Below are 10,094 nucleotides of genomic sequence, written 5' to 3'. Positions count from 1 at the left end.
CTCTGCTGGGAAGGGTGGTATGGTGGTATGGTGGGGGTGGTGGGGTAGGCAGCTGGGCCATCTCAGAGCCAAACAGTCCATTCTAAGAAACTGAACAAGAGCCACTGTTAGAGGGAGGGAGGCTGAGAAGCCTTGTGGCTCACGAAAGGAAGGCCTCTGGATTTCCTCAAATGGAGGCTTTGTGGAGAGGGTGGATGGAGGTGGGGGCTCTAGAGGCAAGTGGGTTGACTTCCCAGGGGCAGCTGTGTTTAGCTCTAGATAAAGGTTTAGTTCCCAGTTCCCAAAGTCTTCCTCTCTGTCCCTCAAAAGCTATGACAGCCTTGGAACCCTTGCCCCAAGGCAGGACAACAGATATAGGCCCAGGCCAAGGGGACTGCAGGTCCAGGAAAAGGCCTGTCTAGATAATGTCATTCATGGACAAGGAAGTTCAGTGGGCACAGGGTTGTGGTACCTACTTTATTGTTTTTCCAGAATGGCCTTCTACAGGAAAATGCCTAACAGGAGGTGGGGATTGAACAATGTGACTGGGCCACCTTAGAGAATGGAAGACAGAAGTGAGAGAATCCTCTGGGAAGAGGGAACAGACATTCAGGGCTAAGACAATGGAGTACTGAGCTTGGTTAGGTTGGCCCCCAAGAAGTCCCCGGTCCAGGATGGGAGCCTAGATGGGACTACAGAAGTGGGTGCTTGGAGAGATACTCAGGCAACCTACAGTCAGATTCCAAGACCAAAGGGAGGGCAGGCCCAGGGCCAAGCCTAGCTCTGAGACGGCCAAATTGAGACTCTGGGCAACTCTAATGACCTAGACAGATCTCCACCTACAAGTGGGAGGGACGAGGCTGGCAGGTCCCTCAGAGCCTAAGAATGGCACTGTGTGCAGACGGGGCTTTGACAAGCCCCAACTTTGACAAAATGAGCCGAGTCCATCTCTAAACAGCAAGATGAGACGTTGAAGTGAGACCTGTAGGAAAGAATCAGCAGACTGTCTCGGGATGGGATGGCACCCCTCTGCACCTGCTCCCATCCCCCCCTAGACTCAGCAAGGTGTGCCCAGGGGCAGGAGTGGGGGTGACTCCCTGGGCTTATGGAAGTAGATGGAGGAAGACACTTCGGCCTTAAGCTTGCTGTCCGCGCCGACTGTCGCTGAAGAGTCTGAGGCTCCGCCACACTCCTCACAGCAGCAGCAGCAGCAGCAATCCAGAAAGGCCTGGCCCAGTGGTCTGCAGATGCACAGGAGGAGCACGGGGGTGATGGCACCCTTGAAGAAGGTGGAGAACTGATTGATGAGGTTCAAGAGGTCCAGGGTCTGACGGGTGAGCTCAGTGGAGAGGTAGGCCACCACGATATTGCAGACGTTCTCAGGGAGGGTGCAGAAGGCATAGACCACAGTCAGGCCCACCACAGTGCTGTTGAGCTGTCTCTCACACTGCTCATGCTTGCTTGCCCTACACTCAGGCTTCCTGCCCGGTGGGCCCCGCACCCGCCATGTCACCAGCTGACAGGTGACAGTGAAGAGGATGGGCAGACAGAAGTAGCAACCAAAGTACCACCACATGCGGGCATTCTGGTAGGTCATCACCAGTGAGTAGAGAGATTCAGGCAGGTTGGCCGAAGGTTTCATGATACACGAGTCCACAGTTCCCATGGTGGGAGCAGGCTCTTGCGCCAGCTGCCACAGCAGGAGTTCAGGCACAGCCAGCATCATGGAGCCCACCCAGATGACAGCCAGTTTAGCCAGGATGGATTGGCATCGCTCAATGGGCCTCACCTTTGGCAGGGTGCTGGTGGCCACATGGAAGCGGTCTATGCCCAGAGCACAAAGACTAAAGGTTGTGACTCCCAGGGAGGAGACCTGTGAACAAGGATGTAGAAGACAGAATGCTCAATTGATGGGGACAAAGAGGTTTCAGGCTGAGTAGGAACATGAGCTACACATGAACAGAGGATAACAGTTGCTATTGGCGAAGCATTTTTTACCCATCGGGCACCCCCTAAATGTCACAAACTCTCAACTGTGTCTCGCTGAAGTGTCAGTACACACATGTAATCCCAGCACTCCAGCCAGCCATTGTACAGAAGAAATAGAAACACGGGCATAAAGTGACTTGTCCACAACCACGCAGCTGATGAACGGTAAAAGGGAGGTGGGTACACATCCCTGTTCCTTTTTCCACTTCCCAAGCTGGGGTGTGCTAGACCCACCTCCCACAGACCCTGATGTCCCTCAAACACTGGAAGTCACCTCTGAGGAAGAACCAGGACAAAGACATAGAAACTGGGCTTAGCCTGGACGTGATGGTGTCTGCCTGTTGTCCCAGAACCTGAGAGACAGAGGAGGGAAGATCAGGAGTTCAAGGCCAACCTTGACCATACTAGGTTCAAGGCTAGCATGGGATATATGAGACTCTATTTCCAAATGGAAGGAAGGAAGGGAGGGAGGGAGGGAGGAAGAAGGGAGGGAGGGAGGGAGGACAGAGAGGGAGAAAAGGATGAATGGACAAATTTCAGATTTTTGCAGTTCCTTCCCGCACCGTCTCCTGTGAGTTCCTTGGGCTAAGGGCCAGGGAATGTGGCCTGCTCTCCACTGCTTTCACCCTGCCTGCATTGTCCTGAGCAGCCAACACCACCATGGGGAGCAGCCCCTGCAATCGGCCTGTGCCCACCATCCCTGTGCACTGTGCATCCAGCAGAAAAATCACCCCGCGGAGCCAGCCGAGAAGAAGAGGCCAGAGCAGCAGGGAAGGGAGTGCCAACAAGCCTGAAGGAGAGCTCCTGAGTGGCTAGCTGATGGGTCTCACTGGGGGTGGTGCTCCCTCCTCCTCCTGCTTAAATTCTTCCCTTCTCTGGCCAGGGCAACACAATCCACGCTTATTTGCACTGCCACCAAGTGTCTTTTGTAAGAACCCCAACCCCCTCTCTTGGCAGGGGAATCCAGGCCTGCAGAGGAGCAGCCCCCAGCCTCTGGCAAAACAGCATTCTCTCTCTCTCTCTCTCTCTCTCTCTCTCTCTCTCTCTCTCTCTCTCTCTCTCTCTCTTCTCCTACATCTCAGAAACTATTCTAAATCTTACCAAGGGGCCATCCTGGAGTCTTCCCTACAGGAGAATTCTGGGCAGGGGCAGAGGCTTATAGCAAGAGCTCCAATGTGTCTGCCTCCTTCTCTCTTCTCCTTAAGCCATGCCCAAATAAACGCCACCAACGGCTAAATGAATTCTAGGCACTTCGTGTACATTACCCATTTTAATCCTTTAAGAATGAGGACTAGCCAGGTATACACACCTGTAATCCTAGCAGTCATGACGACCAGGAGGTCAAGATCATCCTCCATTACATAGTGAATCTGAGGCCAACTGGGACTATGGAATACCCTGTTTGAAAGAAAGAAGGAAGGAAGGAAGGAAGGAAGGAAGGAAGGAAGGAAGGAAGGAAGGAAGGAAGGAAAAGGAGAGGAGAAGAGAAGAGAAGAGAAGAGAAGAAAAGAAAGATTTGGGGCTAACCTAACAGAGTTAGGGTGACTGGGTGTGATGGTTCATGCATGCCATCCCAGCACTCAGGAAACAGACTACACAATCAGGAGTTCAAGGTCATTTTGGGCAACCTAGCAAGTTTGAGGTCAGCCTGGGCTATGTAAGAGACTATCAAAAAAGTAGAATTGATAACACTAATCATAATTGGAACTGGCTGCTGAGCATGGCTACTCGGGCCTTCAAAACCTCAATTAATTGGTTGGCTAGGGCAAAAGAATAAAAAACCCAAGGACTACCTAGACTACAGAGTGAGTTCAAGTCTAGCTTGAACAACTTACCTGTCTCAAAATTAATAAAAAAAAGAGAACTGGCATTATAGCTCAGCAGTAGTGGTGGTGGGTTACTGGCCTAGCATGCATGCATAAGGCCTTGAGTTCAATCCCCACTCCTAAAGGGGGGGGGGGGAGGTGGGGCTGGAGGTATAACTTAGCAGGAGAATGCCTCTGCCTATGTGGAAAGCTCTCAGTTCAACCCTGAGTGCTGCCAAAAAGAAAAGTAGCCAGCTGGATGTTGTGGCACACACCTACATTCCCAACCCTTCAGAGGAGGAGGTGGGAGACTTGCCCTTAGCTTGAGTCTGGACCTCAGCTGTAGTAAGAACCAGGCCAGCTAGGGTTACAATGGGAGTCTCAAAACAATAGCAAAGAGTGCCAGGCAGTGGTGGCACATGCCTTTAATCCCAGCACTCGGGAGTCAGAAGCAGGCAGATCTCTGTGAGTTCGAGGCCAGCCTTGACTACAAAGTGAGTTCCAGGAAAGGCACAAAGCTACACAGAGAAACCCTGTCTTAAAAAAAAAAACCAAAACAAAACAATAATAATAATAATAATAATAATAATAATAATAATAGCAAAGAGCTTTGGATCTTCGGGTGTGCATGCTTAGTATGCGTGAAGCCCTAGGTTTACCCCCAGCTCATTCAGATAGTTGTCATCCTAGATGAGAACACTGAGATTTAGGCCGGTTAAATAACTTACCAGCATCACTTGGCCATCCCTGGACAAAGAGCCCAGTTTCTAATATAATCTATCCAATTTCAAAGCGATGTGCTGGCCCAGCACAGTGGTCCACTTATTCCCAAATTCAGGAGGCAGAGGCAGGCAGATATCTGTGAGTTGGAGACGAACCTGGTTTACATGGCAAGTTCCAGGCCAGCCAGGGATACATGGTGAGACCTTATCTAAAATAAAACCAACAAACAAATACCCCACCCAAAGTTGGTGTGCCTAACCACTTAGCTCACCTAGGCAGATACAGGTAGATCTCAGTGAGCTCGAGGCCAGTCTGGTCTACACACTGAGTTCCAGGCTGGGAAGGGTCACATAATGAGATGGTACATCAAACAACAAGAAGATGCAAGGACCACATTGAATTGTAGGGTCTCTTTTAATCTGGGAAGCCCTGGACCACCAAATAGATGATGTCCATGGGTGAGGAGTACAGGAAGAAACCATTTCAACTGCTACACCTCAGAGTGACCCGTCTTGAAATAATCCCTATCATACAGCTAACTGGGGGTTTGGACCTGTGTCAAATGCCTGAAACTAGCTTATGGAGAGGCCATTATTCCCTTCATGATTCCCCTTGTAGCTAAGGGGTTTTTAAAAATATGTTTATTTTACTTATGTGTATGATTGTTTCTGCCTACATGTATGTAAGTGTACCATGTGTGTGCTTTATACCTGTGGAATTCAGATGGGGGCATCAATCCCTTGGAATTGGAGTTATTGATGATTGTGAACCACCATGTGGATACAAGGAACCAAATCCAGGTTCTCTGGAAGAGCAGCAAGCACTCTTAACTCCTGAGCCACCTCTCCAGCCCCCTGTAGCCAAGATTTAAAAGATTGCTCCCACCGGATATGATAGTGTATGCTTTTAGTACCAGTACTTGGGAGAGAGAAGCAAGAGATTTTCTGTGAGTTTGAGGCCAGACTGGTCTACATACTAAGTTCCAGAACAGCCAAGACTACATAGAGAAACCCTGTCTCAGAGACAGGCAGACAGACAGACAGACAGAGACAGAGAGGAGGCTGTTCCTGCCAACTGTGATGATACAGGCCTGTAATCCCACCAATCAGGAGACTAAGACAGAAATACTGTGTGTTTAATTATAAACCAGCCTTGACTACATAGTGAGATCCTATCTAATAAAAAAGGGGGAGAGAGGTGTAGTACTACACGTCCATAATCTCAGCACTTTGGAGGTAGAGACAAGTGGATCAGGAGTTCAAGGTCATCCTTAACTATATAGTAAGTTTGAAGCTAGCCTGAGCTATAGGAGATCTTGTCTCAACAAAACAAAACAACACACACACACACACACACACACACACACACACACACACACACACACACACAAATGGTCTGTACAGTGAATTCCACAGAAGCCTGAGCTACAGAGTGAGACCCTGTCTTTAAAAAAGTAAAAAGGACATGATAGAGAGAAAATGTAAACACAAATCCAGGAATAAAGAATAAAAGCAAAGGAAAGCTGCTCACTGCTTTGTGCTATCATAGACACAAGAGCCTTCACACATGGGTAGATGTATGCAGTGATTTGATTAAGCTGTCTCCTTGTGATCTACACAGCCATTCTCACCCAGGTGTTTAACTTAACGTGGAAATCGCCATTCAGGGGTGCTCAGTGCTACACTTTAGAACTGTAGAGCAAGCGAGCAGGAAGGGCCATCTGGTCTACCCTCCATGCTTGAAAGCTAAGGCAACGGGGAGAGAAGGGATCTGTCCAGTGACAAGTATAATACAGTGACAGAGCTACTGTTTCTATCAGCTCTAGTACCCAAAAGTGGGGCTTGCCTTTCAGAGTTGCCTTAGGAGGAGAGTAAAGGAGATCACCTTAAAGGTGACAATAAACTTGGTCAGGAAGGAGAGAGAGCCTGTGCTGGTGTTTGCGTCCACAGGGAGGAGACACTGACTCAGCCTGGGAGTGCCAGCCGGGCTCTCTGGGGTCCCCCTTGGGTATTGCTAGGTTGTCAGGATACAGAAGGGTTAAAAAGAGGAGCTATGGGTCCAGGGCAGGCAAGAGGCACAATAAAAGGAAAAGGGGACTCCAAAAGAGAGAGAGATTTCTTGGGTGGAGCCATCAGAGACAGACAGCTCAGAACCTCATGAAAAAATAAAAAAAGGGTAAAGCAGCCAGGCGGTGGTGGCGCACACCTTTAATCCCAGCACTCAGGAGGCAGAGCCAGACAGATCTCTGTGAGTTCAAGGCCAGCCTGGGCTACCAAGTGAGTTCCAGGAAAGGCACAAAACTACACAGGGAAACACTATCTCGAAAAACAAAAACAAAAAACAAAAACAAAAACAAAAAGTAAAGCATCCATGCAGCTACTCCCAGAGCAGAAGCTCAGGTTAGACTCAAGCCATGGTCTTGCACATCTGCCTGTTCATCTGGCCTGACTTGCTTTCCTGAGGGCTACCAGAAACCAATATTGAGTTTGTCCCCTTCCCTGATAGAGTTTACCTTCTTCCACAATGACACAGAGAAAACTAGTTGAGTGGGAACCCCAGAGTGCTGAAGTTATACATACCTACAGATCTGCTCTCTGGGTCTCCATAGAGACTGGAGCCCCTTCCCTGAACTACAGGCCTACAGCCAGGCAATAGAAAGACATACTCACCTCCATGAAGGGCACAGCCCGGCAAGAAACATCCCCCAGGAGCCTCTGCTTGGTGATCTCATTGAAGATGACAATGGGAAGGCAGAAGAAGAGGACCAGGAAGTCCCAGAGAGCCAGGCTGGCAAGGATGGAGTTCCATGCACTCTTCAAATAGTAACTGTACCACACAATACACATGACAGACAGATTGCCTACAATACCCACAGCAAATACCACCAGAGCCAGGAGCATGACAGCGTAGGCAGTGTAGGAGCTCTCCGTCACTGGATACAAGGGGTTCTGAATCTGCAGCCTCTGACTTGGTGTCCCGGTCAGGTTGACCCTCAGCTCTTGTCCACTATCTGGGGTGGCCCCTTCCTTGTCTGGGTTGGGGCTAGTGGCCACCAAAGTCTTGGTGGGCTGCAAGCCAGCAGGATGGATGGGCCTGGGGTACTCAACCCACTCCCCAGGAACATAGTGCTGCACCTCCTTGGGCCCCTCGTCCTCGGTGCCTCTTCGGGGTCGACTCTGCTGCTCCTGGACCTTCGCTCTATGCCCACCCAGAGATGAGGTGGTGGCAGTCCCAAAGACCCCAGTCAGACCCACAGCCAACACTACAGCAAGAGAGACAGCCAGGGGCCACAGCCACCGCATGGCCGGGAAAGCAGGGTGCAGCTGCCTCGGAGAGGTGAGGGTAAGGGACCTAAGGGCTGCCTGGAATTAAAAGAGGCAGCTGGCAGCTGGATCCGCCTCCAGTCAGGAGTCTGGCATGGCTGGCCCTTCCTCCAATCCTGTTGGCCATGGTCTGACCAGGGCCCTCTGCTGGACACTGAGCAGTCTATACTGCCCTCCTCCATCACACCCCTTTTCAGGCTGTAAGGACAAACTGAACAGCCCTCAAAGGGACCAGAGAAGTGGGGTTTGCTAAGTGGTGTAGAGGCAGACTATAACTGGAGCACAATTCTACCCAATTTAAGGCCAGACATGGTGGCTATTCCTGTAATCCCAGCATTTGGGAGGTTGAGGCACAAGGACAATAGTTCAAGGTCAGTTTAGGCTACATTGCAAGACCCTTTTTTTATTTTTGGTTTTTCAAGACAGGGTTTCTCTGTAGCTTTGGAGCCTGTCCTGGACTAGCTCTGTAGACCAGGCTGGCCTTGAACTCACAGAGATCCACCTGCTTCTGCCTCCTGAGTGCTGGGATTACAGGCGTGCACCACCACCACCCAGCGCAAGACCCTATTTTTGCTTTGTTGATCAAAATAGAATTATAATGGTTGAAACCATTGGATACTTAGCCAGGTGTACCACTCGGCTGGGTTCTTAATACATTTTGTGGAGAAGTGCTGCTGTGATCCATTCCCAGATTCCAAATACCAAGTTTGTGGTAGTTAGTTCATGACTATGTAGTTGACCCAAGGCAGAACCAGGCTCGCAGTGTGGATCTGACTCCATTGCCTTTTAACTCCATGCTGGTCTCAGCAGGCAAGAGCCCATTCCTCACCTCCTAGCCAGGCAAACACCCCAAAGAAAGCAGCAACAAGCAAAAGCTTATAACATCACACTCTGGGATGGGGCATGACTTAGTGGTAGTATTTGCCCAGCATGCTTGAAGCACTGGAACCACAATAAAATAAAAACAAAAAAATAAAATAAGCAGGGCGGTGGTGGCGAATGCCTTTAATCCCAGCACTCGGGAGGCAGAGGCAGGTGGATCTCTGTGAGTTCGAGGACTACAGAGTGAGCTCCAGGACAGGCTCCAAAGCTACAGAGAAACCCTGTCTCAAAAAACCATAAATAAAAACAAATAATAAGATAAAAATTATGGAAGTGTAGTCAAAAGTGCAAAAGGCCAGGAATTTTCAGTGCAGAAAGAAAATGAATATGCGAATGAATAATTACAGCTCGGTCACGATAGATGCTATGAAAGGCAGGGTCAAGGTCAGAGGAGCCTGGGGCGGTCCGGAAGATTAGAAGTTCTCCAAAGCAAGAGGACTTGAACAAAGCCTTAAAGGCTCCTGAGAGAAGGATGGAAGGATGCTCCAGGCAGAAGATACAGCACATGCAATGGTGGTGGTGGTGGTGGTGGTGGTGGTGGTGGTGGTGGTGGTGGTGTGTGTGTGTAAGTGGGTGATATTGCTGCCACACAGCAATAATGTGCAAGAAGCTGGGGCACTAGGGCAATAAAGAAGGAGACATTGGGGTTCAGGCAAGAGGCCAGCCAATGAACGAGCAAGAAAGCTAGACCAGGGAGTTCAGATTTTATCCCAAAGGCAAGGGAGAAGACTAAAGTTGAAACACAAAGGAGCCATGATGACTTGACCATGTTACTTTAGAGGGGTCCAGGCTGGGCAGTAGGCTCCTGACAGCATAAAGCAGCCAAGTGCAAAGGTATCAAGATGCAGTGTTCCAGGAGAGCCAGCAACTCTAGAGGGTTAGGTTACATACAGGGAGTGTGGGAGAGGTCAAAGGTGAGTGAATGGACTCTGTCCACCCGTCCCTTTAGGACAGAGGTGGGAATAGAGACACCAGACCGCTATGTCCAGGTGGGAATCTGTATGCCGGGGGTCACTGGGATGGAGATTGAGGGAGATGGTTTCTGTAGCTAAGGAGAAAGGCCAAAGCAAACAAAAGACAGGGCTGGCTGAGAGCTATTTACACAGTCTGCTGGCAGTATCACTGAGCACTCCCACCAAGACTGTCAATCTGGAAGCTGCTTTCCCAGAGAACTTCCTGACCAGGAACCTTGCCACCCTACCCAGTAGGTCCCGACATGCTGTGTAAAATTAGGAGTTCCAGGAGGGAAAAAAGAGAGAGAGAGAAGGAGGAGGAGGCTAAGAGAAAGACAGAAGCATCCATCCTCTGCTGAAGAGTCTGGGGAGCTGCCAGAGGGCTGTCTCAAGTCTGGCATATCAGCCAGAACGCAGCTCCAGCACCACCACAACCCAGA

The 10,094-nt window shown here is 50.0% G+C and overlaps 1 protein-coding gene across 1 annotated transcript; it reads right to left on the bottom strand.

Moving 5' to 3' along the window:
• Positions 1-431: 431 nt before the first annotated feature.
• Gpr37l1 (G protein-coupled receptor 37 like 1) lies at positions 432-7,974 on the bottom strand. The gene is made up of 2 exons (XM_036202097.1): positions 7,166-7,974; positions 432-1,852 (listed from the first exon to the last, which is right to left on the bottom strand). Exons 1-2 carry the CDS (start codon positions 7,796-7,798, stop codon positions 1,037-1,039), a joined length of 1,449 nt encoding a protein of 482 aa, XP_036057990.1. The 5' UTR covers positions 7,799-7,974; the 3' UTR covers positions 432-1,036.
• Positions 7,975-10,094: the final 2,120 nt, after the last annotated feature.

This window comes from Onychomys torridus, chromosome 11 (assembly GCF_903995425.1).
Source record: "Onychomys torridus chromosome 11, mOncTor1.1, whole genome shotgun sequence".
NCBI lineage: Eukaryota > Metazoa > Chordata > Mammalia > Rodentia > Cricetidae > Onychomys > Onychomys torridus.
This window is presented reverse-complemented; position numbering and strand designations above follow the sequence as displayed.